Source organism: Lepidochelys olivacea, assembly GCF_965140295.1.
Source record: "Lepidochelys olivacea isolate rLepOli2 genome assembly, chromosome: 2".
Lineage (NCBI taxonomy): Eukaryota > Metazoa > Chordata > Testudines > Cheloniidae > Lepidochelys > Lepidochelys olivacea.
The window spans coordinates 72344626-72370376 of record NC_140412.1 but is presented as its reverse complement, the minus strand read 5'-3'; the positions used below and the strand labels follow the sequence as shown (position 1 = coordinate 72370376).

Genomic DNA, 25751 nt, shown 5'->3' with positions numbered 1-25751 from the left:
GTCTCCAAGGTGTCACAAGTCCTCCTTTTCTTTTTGCGGATACAGACTAACACGGCTGCTACTTTGAAACCTTTTTAGGAGAGATTTCTTCAGTCAAAATGCCAAACTAGCCTATTTTCTTGAATTTTTTTTTAAGCTAAGGATAACTGTAGCATATAACAGAGACTTGTCTGTCACATAGAGCAAAAGGCCAACATTTTCAAACCCATTTTCTTAAATCCATTCAGCCCTCTGAAAATCAGGCCAATTTTATATTTGGGAGCCTAAATATGGATTTAGAAGCTGAACTTTAAGCACCCAGGTTGGAACATTTTGGACAGATTTTAATTTTTTTAAATTGTCCCTGAATGAAAGAGAACGTACACGCAGGCAAATGAAGAAACTCAATTTAATCTGCCAGATTTCTTCACTGTATTGGGGTAGCATCCTCTTGTGAGGTAACAATGACATCTGGAGGGATAGAAAGGCATGACTGGGCAGTTCTGCAGTGTCCTGATGAAAAACTATGACTAGGTTAAAAATAAATAGATAAATGTTGAGCCACTGAACACTCAAATCTAATTATCTGATTTTGTTGTGCCGGACACAAAATTGCAAGGGCGTTGATAAAAAAACAAATTGATGGAGGCAGCTTTCCTTAAGTAAAATTGCCCCAGGTACACTTGAGAGAATTACGAAATGCCGTAAGGGAGAGATTTTCAAAAATTAGTAAAAAGACTTTGGAAGCACAAGTCCCTTTGAAAGTTAATGGGACATAGCTCCTAACTTACGTAGGAAACCTCACCTTACATGAACAACCACAGTACCCTAATAGTCTGACTGTAGTAGCTCTACCTGCTACCTGACTGTTTCTAAAGAATGTCATGACAAGAGGCTCAGGGCCAAATGGTGCTCTGAATTGTGAGGTGGCAGTGGGGGGAAGAGAGTGTATTAATGTGCTACTGTATACATTATGGTTACTATTCAGAAGCCTCCACTATTACACTGGGCATGGTGCAAAACACACAGTGAGAGACAGTCCCTGTTCCAAAAACAGCTTACGATTGGACTTAAGGCAAAACATGATATGCTAGTGTAACAAACTAGGGTGGAGGGAGGAAGGGGTAGGTACTTAGACTGGAAGGTGTGGCAGGAAGGTGACATGAAGATACAGGTACTTAGACAGGCTATATACACAATTTACAGGACTGAGGGGGATTTTTCTTCTTTTTAAAAGATATAAATACAGAATAGATAGCAATATAATGGTGGCAGTAGTCTCTACTGGGCACCTGAATAGCCATTATCAGTTGGCAGTTTACTGGAGACATCACAATAGAAGTAGATACTTAAAAGGGCATGGTTGCTGCTCTACAGATCAGTTCGGTGAGGGAGTTTGATGCATAAGTGATGGCATGGAAGAAGGCGTGATGAAATTTATGGGAGAAGCTGACAAGTGAGCAACAATGGTTGGCACCAATGGTAGAGTGGAGTGGAGGGGGGAATATAATATAAAAGAAAGGATATGTATGATGGTGTTAAATTGTGAAGGGGAGCAATTCATTTAGGCACTTCTGAAAATTTTACTCAAGAACAAGAGGCTTGTAACTATTTGATATGGGGGTAAATAGGGGGCCAGATGAGAGGCCTTTGAAAGGGAGACAACATGGCTACAGTAACAGGAAGACAATCTTAGCAGCAGCATTTTGAATGGATCTGAACAGGGAGAGTTAGGTGACAGGAAAAGCTTCGAAGTTTGAAGTCACAAGGGCCCGGATGAGAGTCTTAGTATATGTTCAGAGAGAAAAGGCTGAATATTGGAGATCTTATTGGGGAAAAAGTACAAGATAAGGACATGGCTTGGAGGTTGTATTGTATTTCCTGATATTCCAATTAACATATGCCGCACCTACACCAATACATCTAAGCATTTAAGCATGCAAAAGTAGCCAAAGTTTTGATCACTTAATTGTATTACATCTGTTTTAGTGTTATATGGAAATGAATGCTAAGTAAGGACAATAAATTCAGAACATAACATTTTCAACTTATGGAATAATTAATGTCTATAACAGCTTTTATAGGCAGAATTGTTGAGGTAATGACACAGAGTCATTCATGCAATAATTAGATGTCATCCTGAGAATTACTAAGTTTTAAAAACATGATTCTCAGTAGCTCCAGTAATTTCTGATAGTAAATGTCTTTACAATAGCAAATAAGTAATATTGTGCATTTTCTAGCCTAACACAAACAAAATCTCCATTTTGCAATAAAAGTAATCTTGAAGCCATAATTAATTTGGAAAGTGTCTTAAATGACTGTGGTTTTCAAGAAAAATATTTACTGATAACTACTGAAAATTGAGAATAGCATACATCAGACTTTGGCTCAGTAAACCTTTAACATTTTATGTATTTTCCCCACATTTTATGATTCATATTTCACTCTGTGATTATGAAAATGTTTGGCAGACTGTGTCTATGTAGGATGATGTTCATATTTAGAAAGCTAGGCAGTACTATAAACATTTGGAAAATGTTTTAATATTTTATCACAGTGAATTGAGATTCTGTGGCCTGCATTGTGCAGGAGGTCAGACTAGATGATCATAATGGTCCCTTCGGACCTTAATATCTATGAATCTATCTAAAAGTTATCCCTGCTGTATATCTTCTCCCATTCTGAGACAACAGTTGAAGATACATTGTTGCATATTATTGTACTCTAACTGACTCTGGCTATAGAATTGCAGTTCAATTTATCTCTCTAATTTTTAAATAAAATCAGGGAATTATACCACAGACATTTTAATCAATTGCATTGTGTTACTTACAGCTGCTCCAATGATCCAAGTCCTTTGAATGTGTGCTGGTCTATTGTGTGGATTTCATTCTTGTACAAGAAACTGCAAAAAAACAAATTATTGCAATGAGAAATAGCAGACTCAAACACTGCATTAACTTGTCTTCTTTTAGAATTAAGTCATTAAATGTATTAAGGACATTATGGCATCTCCTGAGTGACAAGGTAAAAAAATACGTGTTGGATAAACATATCAGTATTTTTTTCTAATGCTAAAGCTAACCTATAGAGCATATACAGATATATTTAAGGAAAACAAGAGGCTGTTCAGACTGGATACTTGTCAGCAGAGCCAAGCAAACAATGCACAACAATCCATCACACATATTTAGCCTTTAAGACTATGATTTCCTTACATGTATGTTATTCAATTTTTTCCGTGGGTTTTTTTTTTTAAACACATTTCTGGGTTGATCACACGTGCTTATACTGTCATCTAAATCCACTAATTCTGGCCACTATTGGAGGCAGGATACTGGACAAGATGGACCAATATTTCGAACTAGAATGGCAATTCCTGCATAACTAGGTTCCCAAGTTGTGTTGGTTACTTGTGATTGCTCAGATAAGCTATATGGCATTGTACCTGTTCACTGAGTGGTTGATCTTATGAGCACTGCTGGTACAAAATAAAGTTTCTGTAAATATTTGAGCAAGCAAATTTCAAATTTACCTTTCAAATTCAAATTCACACAAACATTTGCATGCAAATAGTTGATTGTTTGAATCTTTGTGAAAAGCAAATACAAAAGGGGCATGAGCATAGCCCGAATGAAGTCATTTGCTGAATGAGAAGAATGTCACTCCCTAATCCTAGCATTTCCTCTTTTTAACCTTAACTATCTAAATATAGGTTTCAGAGTAACAGCTGTGTTAGTCTGTATTCGCAAAAAGAAAAGGAGTATTTGTGGCACCTTAGAGACTAACCAATTTATTTGAGCATAAGCGTAAGAGATTAACAGGAATCAAAACATGATTAGACATTTATATGAACAAGAACATCAGAGTTACAATAGCAAACATAAAAATAATATAATGTTATGACCAGAGTCATGAGGTCACGACACATGGTCTACAAGTTTTTTTTTTTCTTAACACATTCTTAGTCTTTGAAGAAATGGTGTAATATTAGTTTTTGTTATGCAGACATCGTTGAGAGAAACTGTGGCAGATAGGGGAGTTTGTTTCTTGCTATATTTTCTATATTTGGGACCGTATAGCTTCTTGGGACCCAGGTCTGTGTATGTTGGCTGATATTTTGGGGGAGCATGTGGGGTGCTGTTTGTGACTGCCTCTGTTCCAGGACTGGTGTACATGTGTAAATAAACAAGTTATATTAAAAATGCATCCTGACTCCATGTCACTGATTTCGCCTTCACTGGTAAATCAATCTTCTAGGCCTCAAACATCCATTATTACTTGGCAAAGGGTGACACTGGTGTCAGAAGAAGGAGCAACAACAGCTAAAAGCTTCTGGAAAGAGCCATAAATCCACATGCTGCATGGCATAAGCCAACCTTCCACTGATAGGGGTCAGGAAGAAATCTTACCCATGGGCAGGATATCCCTACTGCACAGTCTCTTGCACCTTCCTCTGAAGAATCTGGTACTGGCTACTGTGGGATACAAGTTAATGGGCTACACAGATAACTGGCCTGATCTAATATAGTAAGTTGTATATTCCTTTGGATGCCTTCTAGCATGACAGACTTTGTCTCCCAAGACTAGTACCTATGAACAGGCAGTTGTGGGGATATGCTTTCCCCTAGGCTGCCTCTACCACATTCCCGGGAATTAGTTTACTTGTCTATTCATGCTCCTCCCTCGAGTATGTGTGTCAGCCAAAGCTTACAAAAACACAAAGCCAAATTCATATACTGAAAGCTTTATAGGACTATGATTTCTTTCCATCCTCTACCAGTCTTAAAGTCTTAAAGAATAATTTTTTTAAACTTTCTTGCCTTCCATTTTTCTTCTCCCAACGGCCTCTTTTCCCTTTGTTCCTCTCTTCTATCCCTATTTTTGTCCTTCAGCATTATGTACTGGCATAGTTGCTATTTCTTAGTGAGTTTCCTGTTTGTGAAAATGCTATGACGAGGAACTTGTCATTGGTATGTTGGAAATAGGGTTTCTGTTTTTTCTGCTTCTTAAGTAGAAACAAACAAACAAAATAAACAAATTCCTCTTTTTGTTTCCCTTTGATCATACTCCATCTTTCTCTGAAGAAGTCAATCTCCTCAGGGAGGGCAGTTTCACAATCTGAAAAATACTGACTTAAAGGATGACAATTTCAGAAAATAAACAACATAAAAGTATGTGAAAGTTATACACCAAGATATGCCGTCACTAGTACTAAAAGACCTCTTGGCCAAATGAAAACACACTAGACTGCAGGACAGCATGTTGCATGTAAAATCATTCATAACAAAGGCCAGAACTACACTACAAAGTTTTGTCAGCATAGCTGCGTTGGTCGGGGTGTGAAAAAACACACACATCCCCAGTGAAATAGCTATCCCAGCAAAACCCCCAGTGTAGATGCAGCTGTGTCAACAGAAGAGTGCCTCTGTCTGCAGAGCTAATGTCATTCGAGGAGGCGGTGTTACTATGCTGACAGAAAAACTCCTTCTGTTGGCATATACTGCACCTGCTGCTATAGCTATGTCCGCAAAGCGTCTGTAGGGTAGACAAGGCCAAAGAGTGTGTACGAACTATTGGTTGAATGAAGAGAAAGCAAATTGACTTAACTGCAAATCAGACATTGCAAAAGTAACTCTCAAAGTCCTCTCTCCAGAAACAAACATGAGAATGTTGTGTGTTAATAAAAAGCGCCAAAAACCCCACAAATTAACATTTAAGGGAAAATGAAAGGCATCTGCAGCTTACACAAGCAGACCCTCTAAAACAGATTTCTCTCTCTTGAATTTTGCAAAGTACAGCTGCAATAATAAAATTTCACACCAGGCACTTCCTCACTTGCCTGAATTACTAGGAGAATTGTGGCATGAATTTAAAACATACCACTGATTTTAAAAGCTGAGTGTGAAATAGAAAACAAAACGACAAAATATTGTTACACCGCTAGAAGCAATCCCAGCTTTGGCGTAACAGTTACAGTTTTAATGGAAGTGTCCTGCTCCTTGCCATGGAAATGCCACTATTTCATGGATCACTTATACCAGTTAAATGCAGCAGAATGTCACCAAATAAAAGTTAACCTTGGCATGAAGGAAATCCCGATTCAAAGCTGCCACTGAAAATCATACACCAAGTCTAGAACAATGAAGAGTCTTAAGGCAAGATTTCACTAGCACATCTTTATGAAAGATCTCAGCTCAGATAATCTGCTCCCCCCATCACAAAGGTGCAAAACTGGAACAGCAGAATCTCCCTTTTCATTTGCAGAATAATTCATAAGTGACTGATAGTAAATCCTACACCTCTGTCTCTCTGAGGGCTTTAGACTGCCTCCCCACACCGTGGTATCTGAGTGCCTTCCATGTAAAATCATCAGCGAAGTCCCAAATGGATTTCCTGACATCTCTGGCACTTATCCCTTTTACGTGTAAAAACTTTGCGTGGGGTAGGATTTTGGGTGGTGGCCTCACAGTTCAGAGCTGGCTGCACCTTTGAAGCTACACCTATTTTACCTAAAGCTTAAGCAGACCTAGCTGATCCCACATACCCCACTTCTGGAACTCGGGACAGTCTGCACTGCAGGACACTGCCCCCCCCCCATCTCTCCTGAGCTTCAGGGGTTGGGTTTTTATCCACTCAAAGTTCTTTCCTTCAGTTTCCCCCTGGGCCAAACCAGGGGTGTTGAACTCACCATTGTCAGAAGTAAATGACAAGGGGAATGACACCTGCTTTGTCACTTCAATTATCGGTAAATGGATGCATCATAAGGGAGCCCTCCCCGGAAATCTTCCTCAGTTTCCACTTTACAGTGCCCCATGCAAAGGAATATTTTCTCTCGCAGCAGCAAATTCAGATCCTTTTATACATATAGAGGGCCACACCCTGCAGATCCCTTCTAGTAAAAACAGTTCCTCTCAAAAACCCAAAATAAAACAAGGTCAGAACACAGCAGCTCTTCAACCCCATTCAAAGGTCACCCTTCCCAGTTTACGCACTTGAGAGTCATTAACCATTCTGTCCCAGTTCCTTTAGCTCCTGTTCCAGGGTCCAACTCTCCAAGCATCCTATCTGAGAGTTCCAAGACCTGCTTCCCTCCCACAAGTCTTCTCCCATTGCACCAAGTCAGCTCTCCCATTAGAGAGATCTCTGCAGTGTTTCACTTCCCCCAGGCTTCCTGCCCTCTGAGTCCTCAGGGGAACGTCCCTCCATGACCAACACTATATAAACATATATATTTACCTGCTTTAACCTCTCAATAACTCTTATTTACTTTTCTTAGCTAACACATTTTTAATTAGTTTTCTATAGAATTGGCTGCCAGTGTTGTCTTTGGTAGATCTGGAGTACCAATTGATCTGCAGTAAGTGACTGGTCTATAGGGACTAAGAGCCACCTGATGTGGTGTGATTTTTGGTTTAAGCGACCATTATCACAAAGTTGAGTTTGTCTCAGTGGTGAGATAGACTGGAGAGTCTAACGGGACTGTATGTGACTCCATAAAACTGGTATATTGATCCAGTTGTTTCTGGTTTGATGAAACCTCATTATAGAACGTACCAGCAGTTTGGGGTGTCTGCCCTGTTTTCTGACAGTCTACCCTGAGTAAGGCATTCACAGTTGTGAGTCACTCCAGACATCATGACACTCCCATGCTGCCCTTTATCTTTAGACTGACTTCCTTGACCTAATCTGACAGTCCCACAGCCTCTCTGTACCAAGACCTACTTCTGCTGTGATGCTTACTAAATATTAGACTACTGCACTGAAGGGTACCCTAGAGATATATGGTTTTATACACACTCCTAGATTGCACCTCACTTCAAATTAGACAGTTAGGGAAACATGGTGTCTGCTCCTAAGATCTATCTGTTTGTAAAGCACCTAGCACATCAGAGCATGATCCTGATTGGAGCCTTTGATCCACAGAGTAATACAAAGAAAGAAAGAGAGGGAAAATATATGTGGGGGTAATTGTGGGTCTAAAAATCAGCACCAAAATATTTTGGTGCTGGGACAAATGACAAGGTATGGGATTCTTATGCTCAGGAGCTCTCATGTCTTCAGGAATCACCTCAATTAGCACTAGCCTTGGAAATTACATGTAATAGTTTGTTGGCAGAGGAGGGTATATTGATTGGGCTTGGATTCCTATTTTAATCATAAACATGGTTAAAGATTTTACCTACACAAGAAAAAAGGAGAGAATCCACTGTGTTACATGTTGGGCATGTTCTCAGAAAAAACATTTACTGTTACCCATTTGAAGAATACATTTGCCATATGTTTGGGACTGTTTAGCTAAAGCTAGGAAAGTCATACATCAGACCAATCAGCTCAGGACATTGACAATACAAATTTGTTATTACATAGCACTCTTACATTCTGTAAAAGCTTAATTTGCTTCTTGGCTCTCTCCATATTTATGAAAACAGTTACATATTTTAGCGAATAAGGCTAAAGAGCTTTATAAAATAAATTAGGACTGAATAGGTTACAGGAGACAAATCTGTGTCAATTAAATAGGGACACACCCAAACTTTTCTGCAGAAAAGCGTGATCTTGATGTGGATATTGTGTTTTGTAATGATATAGATTAACAACAATATAACATGGGAAAGGACATATTACACTGAAGAGAAATACATTAAAATCAGAATGTATATTTTCAGTGTTAGCTGTGGTTGTGAAAACTTTCATGACAATTGTAAAAAGCACAGTTTAATATATGACGGCTTAGTCTGGAAAGTGAAGTGATGTGCTCAGTGCACTGATTAGCACTTGGATGAATGAAGCCAATTTCCAACCTTCCCAGTGGAGAACAAGTGTGTCAAGTGAACGAGATTATGCAGGGAAAAGATGACAGCCTTAACGTTTCCTTTTGAATTGTCACCCTATACACTGTGATTGTTTGATGGACAATTTTTTTTCCTTGAGGATTAAGAAGAAACAAATTATCCATAACCTTTCTGTCTAGCCAGATGCCATGACAAGAAAAGAGAAGAGCAAATGTAGGTCTCTATTCTGTCTTCTGAGCTGCACTGCAGATCTCCAAAATTTGAAATAACTCGTGAGTTAGAGGAACTACCAGATGCTTCTATGCTCAATTCTTGTTCCACTTAGGTTAATCCATCTTCAGAAATTTGCATAAGAGCAGATATGTATGTTCCCCCATGTTTGTTATGTTATGACAAAAAATGGCTTGACCTACATTAAAAAAATTATATAGGTTTGTGTATGCCACTATCAAGAACAAGCAGAATGGACCAAATATACTAAATTCAATGACAGCAAAACGATAATGGAATAACATATGTTTGAGCCTGTAGAGAAGGATTGGCAAATTCATAGTGCTTCACTTTTCCACAGCAGTGGTGGTAAGGGGGTGAATGAATACATAATGGTAATAATATTAAACTTCATTCACAACCAGCTTTTCTTCTCCCTCCACGTCCATCATTGGGAAATTCATTGGATAGTGAAAAGAACAAGAGTACTTGTGGCACCTTAGAGACTAACAAATTTATTAGAGCATAAGCTTTCATGAGCTACAGCTCACTTCATCGGATGCATAGAATGGAACATATAGTAAGAGATATATATAGATATATATGTACACACACACACAAGTTGGAAGTTATCACACAAATTGTGAGAGGCTAATTAGTTAAGATGAGCTATTATCAGCAGGAGAAAAAAACTTTTGTAGTGATAATCAGGATGGCCCATTTAGACAGTTGACAAGAAGGTGTGAGGATACTTAACATCGGGAAATAGATTCAGTATGTGAAATGACCCAGCCACTCCCAGTCTCTATTCAAACCCAAGTTAATGGTATCTAGTTTGCATATTAATTCAAGCTCAGCAGTTTCTCATTGGAGTCTGTTTTTGAAGCTTTTCTGTTGCAAAATTGCCACCCTTAAATCTTTTACTGAGTGGCCAGAGCGGTTGAAGTGCTCTCCTACCAGTTTTTGAATGTTGTGATTCAATTTGTGTCCATTTATTCTTTTGCCCAGAGATTGTCCGGTTTGGCCAATGTACATGGCAGAGGAGCGTTGCTGGCACGGGATGGCATATATCACATTTGTGCAGATGTGCAGGTGAATGAGCTCCTGATGGCATGGCTAATGTGATTAGGTCCTATGATGGTGTCACTTGAATAAATATGTAGACAGAGTTGGCAATGGGCTTTGTTGCAAGGATAGGTTTCTGGGTTAGTGTTTTTGGTGTGTGGTTGCTGGTGAGTATTTGCTTCAGCTTGGGGGGCTGTCTATAAGTGAGTGGCTCATTTCTGCTATTATGTTCTAACTTTGCCCTTTTGTTTCTCAGAACTTCCCTTTAACTATGACACTGTCATATATAATCACATATTTGCAAGCCCAGGATGATGTTTCAGCTAGATTCCCTGGAGGAAGTGGAATCCTGAGATGGCATAAAACTGGCACAGCAAATCTAAGATGCTAGCACAGACGGCACATTGGAGACTGGATGGGAAATTTCAGGGAACTGTGTTCCTAGGATCCTCTTCACCATAATGTCCCCTGGGTGCCATTACAAAATGGAGGAAGTTCCAGCAATTACATTATTTTAAACACAGAATAAAAGAATACATAGATCCTGTGTTTACCAAATGGTAAACACAAAAAAATGTTATTTATTAATTAATTAAATGTATGTATAAAACATTCACTTATATGTTGGAGTTACAAGGAAATCACAAAAGCTTTACTTTAAATTGTAGGATTTGGAATAAAATAAATTGTGATACTTGTGCAAACTCAAAATCCTCATGAGAGAAAAGGCTTTCGCCTTGAACTAAAACATGAATTTCCAGAAAAATTAACTTTGAATGAGAACATGGCATTTACTTATCTGTTTATTTGAATAGTTAAAGGGCTATTTTTCTATACACTGAGTTGATGAAAGGACTATATGCAACATGAATCTTTTAATATTTATTATGTTATTTGGATTCACAATCATACTGAGAGTTTCAGGAACTTTCATCTGAAAACTATTTTCATGATACCTTAAGGCTGTTCTCATTTGTCTCATTTGAACCTCATGGTTGCACTCAACAACAACAAAATAATAAGCATCACAGACAGTGTAATGGATGCTCTCAGGAGCAAGTTTAATTTTAATAGCAAACAATTCAACCTTAAGGTGTCATGAAAACAGTTTTCAGATGAAAGTTCCTGAAACTCAGTATTATTGTGAATCCAAATGGTACCTAACCGAAGGCACATTTTTCATACACAAAAAACAATATGGAATATCACAGTTATGTCAAACCTTATTTACATATGGGAGATGCATAGAAAAAATAGAACAAATGAGACTCAGATTCTTCAAAAAACCAAAATCAACATGCAAATTATATTTTCAATGGAAACTAATGAAAGCAGTAAAAAACACCAACAACCCTGCACTGGTGAACTGAGGGCCTGATCCTACACATCCTTGCACCCTGGGCAGTCATTTGCATCTGTGCAAATGCTCTAAAATCAGAATGGTACCATTCAGCGTTGCTGCTTCGTTATGTCGCACTGTACAATATTCAGTGTGTGCACACACACAAAGTATGACAGCTTGCAGATGAGCAGACAGTTTTTTAGCCAGGACTGACAATGCTTCCTAACAAGAGCATACAGCATTTATAGTCAAAAACACAGAGGGTTAACGATCACTCTATCACTGAAAATATTAAATTTCCATTTTGACTTACAGGTATTGCAGATTTTCAAGCCCTTCAAAAGCATTTCTTGAAATCTTCTTGATTTGGTTGTTATTCAGAAGACTGTAAAAAGGCAAAAAAATAGTACTATTTTAAGAATCATACACAACAATTTAATTCTCAATAACAGCAAGTTAGAAAATAATAAAGATCATCTGATTGAACCAAAGTAGATTTAAATATTTTACCAACATAGACTATTAAAACATATTTTAGCATTAAGAAAAACTAGAAGTGTGTGGAACAATTTTTTTCCCAATTAAACCCCTCTCTTCATGGTTGCAGTCAATAATCATAAAATAATTAGCATCACAGACAGTGAAATTGATGCTGGCAGGGACAAGTTTAATTTTAACAACAAACAATTCATACACAAATTATTCACCAAAACTCTGCACTGCCTGTCTGGTAAATGAAAATTATAATATTTCTGTATTAGAGGGACACTGTTTTCCCTTGAAGTTCACATGATGGATGAAATCCTGACTCCATTGAAGTCAACAGTAAAATTCTCATTGAGTTCAGTGGGACCAGGATTTCATCCAAGGCATTTCCATGAAGGACGGAAATGTATTTTTTCATTCAGGTACCCTGTCTAGGCACAGATACTTGAACTACACAAAGTAAACTAATCAAGGCAGCTGCATCTGAATGTGTTAGGGAAAAGAACTCATTGTGCAGACTTCAGTATTCCAGCAAGTCCTGCACCACAATAAAATGAAACAGTCCTTCTGAGGAGCATGTCAGACTTAAGCCCTTCATGTGAACAATTCATTTTTGTTGTGTTTTTTTCTTGGTGTTACTGTTAAAGTCTGACACCAGAGGCAAGCCTGTCCATTTTGGGAAAGAAAATGGTTTAGTCTTCAAAACTTCAGCAAAAATTATTAAATTCTTAAAATAAAGAGGGCACTTTTATGCACTTATAAGTGAAAAGGTACATACAAACATTTTTGGTGGATAAAAGATCATAAGGGCACCAGAATATAGATTTTATTCCACCCCTTCCATTTTCCAGATGTAGCCGTGAGAAGAGTTTCCACCTCCTTGGGGTAAACGTGGTCCCACCTCTTCTGTGGCTTCCAATCTATCGAAATCTTAGGTCTCATTCCCCATGGATCATCCCTTGTGTAGTCATTTACACCTGCGCAAAGAGTATGCAAAGCTATACCATGCTGTATATGGAACCTCAGCTTTGGTGTTTCCTAACTTTTTGATGCCTGACCATTCAACCTTAATGTTCCCTTGACATACGTATGGAACATATCCTTGTGATAAGACAGATACAAATGAATACTCTCTCTCTGTATTGTACCAGTTTTGAGCTTCAAATGTCTGAATAGTATTCTCCTATTTCCGATATTCAGTTTTTGTTATGTACAATCAATAATTTAGGCAAAAAAGGTCTAGTACTGGTCTAGATTACTTTTGAACAAATAAGATGAGTTAATAAATGTTTCAAATGTCTTATATATCTGTGGAGTCATGATTTCCCAGTCATGATTTGTTAGGAATTTGGATAATCCAAAGATACGTTACATTTTGATCTATCTTTCAGGCTTACTTGGAAATGTTTTAATTCATTACAGAAATGGAATACATTTAAATGATTAACAATTGAATGTGTTTTATAATCAGAAACGTCACTTTCCAGGGTTTTATTCAAAGCAATTTTTGTCTTAAATATTTTTGTGCTGTAATATTGATATATTATACATATTCCTGGCAATATCTTGGTTATAGTAGTTACAAACTACTTCTAAAGTTTGGTTGGTGTATTTTTCATACAGTATCTGTACAATTTCTGGATGAGATCTTCTGAGATAAAGATGGGAAAATGAGGATGAAAAGTAAAACAATGTTCTCAGTAAGGACATAGAAACCGATCTTAAGAGGGCACTTTGATTTTTAAGGTTTGATAAATAAAGAGTCCCAAATGATGATTCAAGAGGAAAGACAGAAATTCAGAAGTTCATTATGAGGTACAAAAATAAGAGTGACTGATGACAGCACTAGTGCTTATCCTTCAAATCACTGAATGAGAACATGAAACTTGAGTGGGCAAAGGAAGAGGGCACAGAGCCCTTATAATTACTTAATACCAGAATAGCAGATTTACACATTTCAAGTCAGACTATCATATTGTAAAGATAGATAATTATTTTACCTGTTCCTAGTTTACTTTTTAATTGCAAAACCAATGAATTAAATACAATAAAATGTGAGCTAAGAAGTGTATCATGCATATTTTACTTATCTATGTACCTGAAGGACACCTGTCACCAACACTTTAGTATCTGAGCACCTCCCAAATATTTAAAAATAGATAAAACAATGTCAGTCTCTCTCTTTCTTCGTTTTTAGTCTGTAGGACAAATAACTTACTAGGTTATTATAAGCTTTTAAGTGTGTGTGCGTGCACACATGCATATGTGTATAGAATTTTACTAAGAGAAGCTATATTAGAAAAAAAAAGTTTTGAATTTGTTCTGAATGTGGAGAGGTCTGTGATCTTTCTTATTACTTGCCAGAGATGGTTCCATAGACTTGGTCTAGCTCCCATGAAACTACTGCCTCCTACATTTATGTGCCTTCCCCAATGGTCAACTGTTGCAAAGTTTCAGTGGAATACGGCCAATTAAATTGGAGACTTTGAATATTAAGGTACAGAGAATGAACTGGAGTTTGTATTCTCTATATTGTGGCTTTTATTTTGAAGTTTATGAAAGGACTTCACAAACTTTGTATACAGACCATCCTGCCATTGAAATAAAGCCACCTCTATAATGAAACACAGCGAACAGTAATAAATCCAACAGTTTAGGATAAGAAATGAAGAACAATACCATAACCGTAGTGAATTTACGTACTGTCAGGCCTGTGCCATGGGTCAGTCCTGGGGCCGGTTTTGTTCAACATCTTTATTAATGATTTGGATGATGGGACTAATTGCACCCTCAGCAAGTTCACACATGATGGGGGAGAGGTAGATATGCTAGAGGGTAGGGATAGGGTCCAGAGTGACCTAGACAAATTGGAGGATTGGGCCAAAAGAAATCTGATGAGGTTCAACAAGGACAAGTGCACAGTCCTGCATTTAGGAAGGAAGAATCCCATGCACCGCTACAGGCTGGGGACCAACTGGCTAAGCAGCAGTTTTGCAGAAAAGGACCTGGAGATTACAGTGGACAAGAAGCTGGATATGAGTCAGCACTGTACCCTGTTGCCAAGAAGGCCAACAGCATATTGGGCTGTATTAGTAGGAGCACTGTCAGCAGATCCAGGGAAGTGATTATTCCCCTCTATTCGGCACTGGTAAGGCCACACCTGGAGTATTGTGTCTAGTTTTGGTCCCCCCACTACAGAAGGGATATGGACAAATTGAAGAGAGTCAAGCAGAGGGCAACAAACATTATTAAGGGGCTGGGGCACATGATCTACGAGGAGAGGCTGGAAGAACTTGGGTTATTTAGTCTGCAGAAAAGAAGAGTGAGGGGGATTTTATAGCAGCCTTCAACTAGAATCATAGAATATCAGGGTTGGAAGGGATCTCAGGAGGTCATCTAGTACAACCCCCTGCTCAAAGCAGGACCAATCCCCAATTAAATCATCCCAGCCAGGGCTTTGTCAAGCCTGACCTTAAAAACTTCTAAGGAAGGAGATTCCACCACCTCCCTAGGTAACGCATTCCAGTGCTTCACCACCCTCCTAGTGAAAAAGTTTTTCCTAATATCCAACCTAAATCTCCCCCACTACAACTTGAGACCATTACTCCTTGTTCTGTCATCTGCTACCACTGAGAACAGTCTAGAGCCATCCTCTTTGGATCCACCTTTCAGGTAGTTGAAAGCAGCTATCAAATCCCCCCTCATTCTTCTCTTCCGTAGACTAAACAATCCCAGTTCCCTCAGCCTCTCCTCATAACTCATGTGTTCCAGTCCCCTAATCATTTTTGTTGCCCTCCGCTAGACTCTTTCCAATTTTTCGACATCCTTCTTGTAGTGTGGGGCCCAAAACTGGACACAGAACTCCAGATGAGGCCTCACCAATGTCGAATAGAGGGGAACGATCACGTCCCTTGATCTGCTGGCAATGCCCCTACTTACACACCCCAAAATGCCATTGGACTTCTTGGCAACAAGGGCACACTGTTGATTCATATCCAGCTTCTCGTCCACTGTAACCCCTCGGTCCTTTTCTGCAGAACTGCTGCCGAGCCATTCGGTCCCTAATCTGTAGTGGTGCATGGGATTCTTCCGTCCTAAGTGCAGGACTCTGCACTTGTCCTTGTTGAACCTCATCAGATTTCTTTTGGCCCAATCCTCTAATTTGTCTAGGTCCCTCTGTATCCTATCCCTGCCCTCCAGCTTATCTACCTCTCCTCCCAGTTTAGTGTCATCTGCAAACTTGCTGAGGGTGCAATCCATACCATCCTCCAGACCATTTATGAAGATATTGAACAAAACCGGCCCCAGGACCGACCCTTGGGGCACTCCACTTGATACCGGCTGCCATCTAGACATGGAGCCATTGATCACTACCAGTTGAGCCCGACAATCTACCTGAAGGGGGGTTCCAATGGGGATGGAGCTAGGCTCTTCTCAGTGGTGGCAGATGACAGAACAAGGAGAAATGGTCTTAAGTTGCAGTGGGCGAGGTTTAGATTGGATATTAGGAAACACTATTTCATTAGGAGTGTGGTGAAGCACTGGAATAGGTTACCTAGGGAGGTGGTGGAATCTCCATCCTTAGAGGTTTTTAAGGCCTGGCTTGACAAAGCCCTGGCTGGGATGATTTAGTTGGTGTTGGTCCTGCTTTGAGCAAGGGGTTGGACTAGATGACCTCCTGAGGTCTCTTCCAACCCTAATATTTTATGATTCTAAGGTCAGAAGCTAGAGTCTAGGGTCCACAGCAAGGCAAGACCTGGAGCGGAAGCAAGCAGGCAGTTTGTGCCATTGCTCAGTTAGCTCCCCATGATGGCTTTTTGGTTTATATACCAGAATAATCCAACCTGTGGGCTATAGGGGGCCGCCCCTCAGGCCAAGCTGGGCTATACTTCCTGCAATACCTTGCTTCACAGGGCCCTCCAGTAGAAACTCACCTTGAGCTACCGATGATGCAGAAGCACTGGCGGCCCAAGAACCCTCATAGTTCCAGGTTCTAGTCCTGCAGGTTCTTATAGATAGGTATAGAATCATAGGAATGTAGGGCTGGAGAGAACCCCAAGAAGACATCAGATAACAGATCCCTGTGCTGAGGCAGGCCAGCCAAACCTAGACCATCCCTGACAGGTGTGTGTGTAACCTGTTCTTAAAAAGTGATGGGGATTCCACAACCTCCCTTGGAAGCCTATTCCAGAGCATTATAAGCTCTTCTAAGTTAGAATTTAGCCAAGACACTGAGACTAAAACCTCTACTCTTGGTAGAAATGCTATGGTATGATTTCATGTGGTCAGGGCTTCCATTTTACATTTTGTACAGAAGACTGCAGCACAACACTAGCTAGCATTATAATATGGCATCTGTTCAGGATTGACTGAAAGGAAAGAATGGCCCTTAAGTAATCCTAAATGTGACACACAGAAGTGCTGATATGAATCAACTTTATTTTTCTAGATCTAATCACATGACATGGGTCAGGGTTACAAAAGACTAACTCCATCACATGGCAGGGGTCAGAATCCACTTACTCCACTGGCTGTTTTTACACAATCCAATTACTGGCCCACCCTGATCCTGATCCTGTTTAGATCATGAGATTTAATGCAGATCTCAACAAACGACGACATAATTCTAGCCTTTATGAAGTCAAGCCACATACGGTTTGCAGCGTATACAGCTGCTGAGTCTATTTAAAGTGCCTGCTTAAAACATCAAGGATATCTCTATAAAGAATCACAATTCCTGTGAAGCAGCAATCTCAGCTATGTTCACAGAGGTTTAAAGGAGCAATTAAAGTGTGAAGAGCATCACTGTTTACCATGGTTCAGCCACCTACACAGACCAGTAGAATGATTAATGAAAAAACCAGCCAGTAAGAATGGAATCTAAGTATAAGATGAAAAGTGGCAGAAAAATAAATTACACAAGACCTATTCATGCAGAGTTTGAGCCTTCAGGGGAAAAGGAAGCTGTACTAATACACTTCAAACAGTTGCTGAATATGCAAAACAAATATGGACATTTTTTCTGGCAAGTATTTCTAATATTTTTAAAAATATAAATCTAAGACGAGGCAGAGGGAGGGGGTAAGTTTATCCTTGCCATTCCAAAACTCAGCCCCTTAAAGCATCATTCCTTTTTCTTGGCGGTTAGGTTTTGCATACATTTTAACTCTGTATTTTAGACCTAGGACAGATTGGGACAGTAAGGGGGAATTTGCTGAAGTAACAGCCTTCCTTTGGGAATGGGTTGTGCTTCTGCTACTGCTGAAAAAGGGAAAGAATCTCCTCTGTTGTTCTTGGTTTGTTTTTTTTTTACCCCATCTCCTCCTTTGTCCTGTGGTTCTGAGAGGTTGTTTTCTGTATTTTTCCCTTTAAAAATCTTTGCCTGTTGCGAGAGCTAAACAAACTCCCTGTGGACCACCTTCAGCATGAGATATATGAAGTAAGAGGAGATGCACCTTTTATAGAACATAATGACTTTGAGCAATACAAAGTCACTTGTAATTTTGAAGTGCTGCAGAAGCACCGGGGGCAACTCTGAATTTGACAGCAAAGTCTAATGGACAGTCTGCATGCATTAGACTCATCCTTTGCATTTTCTTCCTAAAGAAGACACTTGTATTATTCCTTGAAACAATTGATGACATCACATTCCAGCATGCAAGCCACCACTTAAGTAATGAACAGGCCTTACACTTACATAGGCAGAATGGCCTAGTAGATATAACACTAAACTAGGATTCAGGAGACCTGGGCTCTATTCCTGTCTTGACTGTTCGGTGTTCTTGGGTAAGTCAGTTCACTGTTCGGGATCTATTTCCATATCTGTAAAATGGGGGATAATGATTTTGGCACACTGTACCTCCGGGTAGATTGTGTGGTATCCATTGCAAATTTTGTCATGTTGGGTGCCTTTGGAAGGCTCATGATGCACTGAGCATTGATGTTATAGTAATTGTTGTTAAAGTAATGTTATAGGTTGTAATTTCATGTATATAGTTATGAGGCTGAAAATGTGTCCTCCTGGCTGAAAACAAGCCCAGGCAAAAACTCTCCAAGAGCAAAGGGGCAGTTCATACCTCATCAGGGCATGTATGGGACAAACCTAGCCCAGTCTCACAGGAACAAAGAACACTGGCCTAGGCAGCAACAAAGGATCTGCTGGACTCAAGTGAATCCTGCCCGCCCCCTGGCCTCCTTTGGTCAGTTTGGAACTGAGATGAGGTAATGCTCACCTGACTGAACGGGGGTGGGGGGCAAAGCCAAGAGGGAAGAAAGAACATGATAAAAGGGAGAGACATTTGCCATGCTCTTCCCCTCTCTCTTCCACCTCCATCTACAGACATCACAATCAAGTGACTGAAGTGCTGATCAAAGTGGAGGGCCTGGCTGAGGAGCAACCACCCAGGCTGTGGTGAGAAGCATCTAAGTTTGTAAGGGCACTGAAAGCGTTAAGATCATCTTAGAATGCGTTTTGCTTGTATTTCATTTGACCAAATCTAACTTGTTGGGCTTTGACTTATAATCACTTAAAAACTATTTTTGTAATTAATAAATTTGTTTGTTTATTCTACCGGAAGCAGTGCTTTTGGTTTGAAGCATGTCAGAGACTCCCCTTGTGATAACAAGCCCGGTGCCTATCAATTTCTTTGTTAAATTGACGAACTCATATAAGCTTGCAGTGTCCAGCGGGCATAACTGGACAATGCAAGATAGAGGTTCCTAGGGCTGTGCCTGGGACTGGAGATATCGGCTAGTGTCATTCAGTTGCACAATCTGAAGAGCAGCTTACATGCCAGAGGCTGTCCGTGAACAGCCCAGGAACTGGGGTTCTCACAGCAGAGCAGTGTAAGGCTGGCTCCCAGAGTCAAGGATTGGAGTGACCAAGCAGATCACTGGTCCAGATAATACCAGAGGAGAATGTCACAATGAGATGGACCTCCTTTGTAAAGTGATTTGAGATGTACTGATGAAAAGTAGTATTATAACAATAAAACACAAGAAATCAGAAGTACATCCTTACTATACCTTATACCACAAAAAGACATGGAGCCTTATTCACCCTTGTCCTGCATATTGTGTCGTCATTTACACCAATGAAAAGTAAGTGCAAAACTATCAGGGTAGCATAATAGCATAATATAAATGACTGAAACGTTAAATGACTGCACAAGGTGCAAGGCAACAGTTAACCAATCTCACTGTACCCAACTTTCTCCTATGGAGTATGTCCAATCTAGAAGATCAGAGGGTTTCAAAGGAATATAGCAAAGTGCATATGATAAATGATTAATGAGAAAGAAAAAAACCTCTCTCCACTGACTGGTAGAGAGAAGAGTGAACAAAAAACAGCTGCAAATCATCAACCATCAAATCAGAAGGATTTGGAAAATGTGTGTAGAAAGAGATAATGCAATTTTAAATAATAGTTTAGGAACAAAACTTTCATTATAATTCACAGGAACTTGCAAGTTCTGTTCTCACTGGAAATAATGAAAATAGATTCTAAATGTTACCATGGCAGTTCATTTCTAGCAGAAAATTTTCACTATTCATTTGGGCTTTGTTTCAGCATGCTGTAGAGTGACTTACATGCACATTCCCCATTAACATTAGGAGAAATATGGGTGAAAAATCTCTGCACTGCTTTGAAAACACATCCTCTTGTCTCCAAATCATAAAGAAAAACACAATCACAGTCATGTTTTGTACCAGTTCAAAGATTTTCAATGATCAGCTACTCAAAAGTCTAAACATGATAGCAAACCAATTTGGAAATATCCCCCCCAAAATGATATTTCATCCTTTATGACAGCCAAGCTTATTCTCACCCTCAGAAACTTGATTAAACTAATGGTAAACACAGGAACACTTGGATGGATAGAAAGGTCAAATTGAATGCTGAACATCTGAAAAATATGTTGAGTTCTGATCAGTGTGCAATGAAGCCTACAGCCTACCCAAAAAAACTATGTATTCTCCTTGGAGGTTTATGAAGAGTCTCCTGTGAATTTTTTTTAATGGAAATGACAAAAGCATTGGAAATATTCTTTATTAAAACATGCTGGTGCGTTTCAAGGTGTGTGTGAGCAGATTAATTAGGTTAATGGTGTGATGTTCTATTTGACAAAGTGAGATGAACCGCATGTTGCACTATTTGCTTGTTTCCATAACTCTACACCCTGTTTTTTTTCTTTCCTGCCCATGACTTTCTAAAGCTTAAAAAGAAATGCAAGCATCAGTATAGGTTAGAAGACAGACAGACGGACGGACAGACAGAAAGGTATTGCATCTGAGAACGAAGGAACAAATAGTTGCCAAAGAACTGTAAGCAGACAGGTTTGTATTAGCTATGTATCCGTGTGGTCCATCCTCAGAGCTATGTCATTCTGCAGCAGCCCAAATATAGCTTATGTACTACGGCTCAGATCAAGCAAAGCAAAGCTGAATTAATGACACACACTGTCAAGGTTCCTCCCCCACTCTGAACTCTAGGGTACAGATGTGGGGACCTGCATGAAAAACCTCCTAAGCTTATCTTTACCAGCTTAGGTCAAAACTTCCCCAAGGTACAAAATATTCCACCCGTTGTCCTTGGACTGGCCGCTACCACCACCAAACTAATACTGGTTACTGGGAAAGAGCTGTTTGGACGCGTCCTTCCCCCCAAAATACTTCCCAAAACCTTGCACCCCACTTCCTGGACAAGGTTTGGTAAAAAGCCTCACCAATTTGCCTACAGACCCAGACCCTTGGATCTTAAGAACAATGAACAATCCTCCCAACACTTGCACTTCCCCTTTCCTGGGAAATGTTGGATAAAAAGCCTCACCAATTTGCATAGGTGACCACCGACCCAAACCCTTGGATCTGAGAACAATGAAAAAGCATTCAGTTTTCTTACAAGACGACTTTTAATAAAAATAGAAGTAAATAGAAATAAAGAAATCCCCCCTCTAAAATCAGGATGGTAGATATCTTACAGGGTAATTAGATTCAAAAACATAGAGAACCCCTCTAGTCAAAACTTTAAGTTACAAAAAAGATACACAGACAGAAATAGTTATTCTATTCAGCACAATTCTTTTCTCAGCCATTTAAAGAAATCATAATCTAACACATACCTAGCTAGATTACTTACTAAAAGTTCTAAGACTCCATTCCTGGTCTATCCCCAGTAAAGACCAGCATATAGACAGACCCACAGACCCTTTGTTTCTCTCCCTCCTCCCAGCTTTTGAAAGTATCTTGTCTCCTCATTGGTCATTTTGGTCAGGTGCCAGCGAGGTTACCTTTAGCTTCTTAACCCTTTACAGGTGAGAGGAGCTTTCCCCTGGCCAGGAGGGATTTCAAAGGGGTTTACCCTTCCCTTTATATTTATGACACACGCTTAACAGTAAGCATGTGCTTAAGTACTCTGCTGGATTGAGGCCTATTTTGGCTCAAGAACCGCTTGTTTCTGATCTTAGCTGTTATATTTCATGGCATACAAACAGAAGCATACTCTTGTAGCCCTACCCTTTTGCTGAGCATTCTGACGGCAACACACAAGAACCCAAAAAAACAGAGAGAGAGAAAGAAAATATGCTATTCCCTTAGCCAGGAAGGCACAACTCACCCCAACTTGCTGCAAGCTGGCTTTCTCAAGACTTAGTCTGCTCTGCACACTTTGCCTCAGAACCCCTTAGCTGTCCCTCCCTGCTCTGGCAATTTCAGTTCCAATACAGTACTCCAGGATGGGGCCGAAGACTGGTCCAAAAAGGAAAAGCAAAGGAATAGCCCAAGAGGAGGGCTGAAGGCTCTTCTGTTTTGGAGCATTTTGTGAATTTTCGGTTACACCTTCTTGTTACCCTGGAAGGGGAACTAAACTTTATGTGAGTTGGCCAAAGGGCTGAACTATGGAAGACCCGGTCAAAGGCAGATGGGCTGCAAGAACCCCATGCAGAAGCTCACCCTAACAAAAAGGTGCACTGCAGCTGGTGAGTACACTACGGCAGAGTCTGATGGATCTATTTGACAGTAGGATCTATCTACTGTGACAAGGAAACAAACCTGTGCAGGGAAACTCATTGGTTTTAAAGTCCAATGCTTTTTTCACTCCGTTCACACAGCTCTCAAATAATTACAATTGTTTATCTGATACTGCCCAGAAAAGTTTACAATCTAAATAATGTAGTCACAATTGCTCTTTGCTCATTATATATGAAAACTTCCAAGAATGTTCAGTTGTGATTAGAAAGCCAGATTTTCAGTTTCACTCCAGCCCTTTTGCTGCTGTTTAGGCAGCATCACAGGGACAGCAGAGAATTCCCCAGTTGGAAGGGATTGTCATAAGATGGCAGCATCAGCCACCTTTACCCTGCATGGTTTAGGGGACATAGCATGGCAGGGTGGGAGGGAAACGTACTGGACTGCCGCTCTGCTGATCCTCAGCTGGTATATGGTCCATAAGGGAGCAGCTCCTAGGCTGCCCTAGCTCTTTGAGGGGAGCTTCCGGCCCCGAGTCATATATTTTAATGAGTTACTTTGAACCGACAAAAAGCATGGGGACTGCATATATATTTTATTTGGCTGATCTCAAAACTCCAACTACCATTTGTACCTCACAGATGCTCTACATGGGTGATAAACAGAGTATATACAACTACGTATGCATTACTGCATGAGAAACTACTAATTTTTTTTTTCTGAGGGAAGTGTAAACTGCATTACAGTGATTAATTTCAACAATGATTTGGTAATTCAGGAAACTGCACTCAATAGAAATGATTCATCTGGTTTTACTATTTTCTTTCAAGACAACGAGTAGTCAAAACAGACAGACAAAGACATCAAGTGTTGGCACTCTAATTTCAAGAGCACACTCAGCTTGAGAAAGTTTTGTTTTCACTTTAAAAGTATTCAGAGTTCATAGCATTTGACTCAGTCCACATATTGCCAGCACATTTTTCAGTTAACATAGCCTCATTGGATTTCAATGACTTGACACAGTCCCTTGGCTGCAATCAGCAAATCGCCTTACATTATGTACAGTAGCAAGACAAACAAATTAATATGTGTAAGTCACACCACCAGAAATATTCATCAACTGCTCAGAAACAAAATGAACCAGTTTTCTGGAAAGCACTTAATGACAGGGAAAATGGCCTAAATACATCATTCTAAGATTCCTAACGCATTAAATGAAGCTGTGCATGTAGATATATAGAGCCATAATTTTAAAGGGACCCTCAATTTTGCAAGTACAATTAACTGGAAGTGGAATTAACAGCAAAGGCAAATGCTAACATTCAGATATTTAATTATGTGATTTCAAATTACACCCACAAAACTGTAGGCTGCTTCTAAATACAATAGCTCAAAAGATTTCAAGCCTGCAGAAGCTGACATTACTAGCAGCTATCATGAGTGCAGTCTCTTCGCTGTTTTATCAGCTGTCACAAAGGCTAATAAGGCATTGCAAACACTCCATCTCAGGTAAGCAACATGGCCATTTGAACACCATGTGACACTACATTAACCCACCAATCAACTTCTCTACAGACACTAGGGAAGTTTGACCAGTGGAAAGACTGAACACGTAATTCTTAGAGTCAGTGGTAGGATGGTGAAGACCCACTAGCCCTATAAGAAACCTCAGGGGCTCAGAAGGAATTGCAAAAGGGGAAAGAGACCCATATGTGGGTCATAACTAACATTTAAAGAGCTTGCCTCTACTCTGCCCACCTAACTGAGCTGGGATTTATTTAAAGACTCTAAAGCTGATAGTTGTTTTTATTCAATGGTGTCATAAATATAAAGGGAAGGGTAAACACCCTTAAATCCCTCCTGGCCAGGGGAAAAACCCTTTCACCTATAAAGGGTTAAGAAGCTGGGATAACCTCACTGGCACCTGACCAAAATGACCAATGAGGAGACAACAAACTTTCAAAGCTGGAGGCGGGGGGAGAAACAATGGGTTCTCTCTGTCTGTGTGATGCTTTTGCTGGGAACAGAACAGGAATGGAGTCTTAGAACTTAGTAAGTAAGCTAGCTAGATATGCGTTAGATTCTGTTTTGTTTAAATGGCTGATAAAATAGCTGTGCTGAATGGAAAGGATATTCCTGTTTTTGTGTCTTTTTGTAACTTAAGGTTTTGCCTAGAGGGATTCTCTATGTTTTGAAATTAATTACCCTGTAAGGTATTTACCATCCAGATTTTACAGAGGTGATTCTTTTACTTTTTCTTCTATTAAAATTCTTCTTTCAAGAACCTGATTGTTTTTTCAATGTTCTTAAGATCCAAGGGTTTGGGTCTGTGTTCCCCTATGCAAATTGGTGAGGATTTTTATCAAGCCTTCCCCAGGAAATGGGGTGTAGGGTTTGGGGAGCATTTTGGGGGAAAAGATGTTTCTAAGCGGGCTCTTTCCCGGTTATATATCTGTTAGACGCTTGGTGGTGGCAGCAATAAAGTCCAAGGGAAAAAGGAAAATAGTTTGTACCTTGGGGAATTTTTAACCTAAGCTGGTAAAAGTAAGCTTATGAGGTTTCCATGCAGGTCCCGACATCTGTACCCTAGAGTTCAGAGGATTTTGATTTTTTGAACAAGCAGCACAGATCTTAAAAAGGATTTTTTTTTCCTTTGGGCTGCTGGAAAGCAGGTTTTCGGATGAAAGCAGAGGAGTTGTTTTTTTTTCTCTGCTTTGGGTCCAGAGCAGAGACAAAAGGGAATTGTCTTTTGTGAGCTGGAGTTTTCTCTACCTAAAGGCAGGGTAGTTTACCTCCTGCAGGGAAATTCACAAGTCTTCACAGACCTGAAGAAGTTTTTTTTTTTTTAATTAAGAGCAACTAGAGGGGTTTTCTGCCTATTTGCCGGGAGACAAAGGTGTTAAGTG

General features: G+C 39.7%; 1 protein-coding gene across 2 annotated transcripts in view; it reads right to left on the bottom strand.

The window, feature by feature from the left end:
- Nucleotides 1-25751, bottom strand: part of PXDNL (peroxidasin like) — a 283093-nt gene that overhangs the window by 133007 nt on the left and 124335 nt on the right. For both annotated transcript variants that reach the window (XR_014710245.1, XM_084619291.1), the window contains exons 3-4: nucleotides 11708-11779; nucleotides 2816-2887 (exon numbers count right to left, since the gene is read on the bottom strand). Coding sequence is in view for 1 of the 2 variants with exons in the window: in XM_084619291.1 (XP_084475417.1) it covers nucleotides 2816-2887; nucleotides 11708-11779 (144 nt within the window). In the remaining variant the exon portion in view is untranslated. The remainder of the gene's footprint in view (nucleotides 1-2815; nucleotides 2888-11707; nucleotides 11780-25751) is intronic.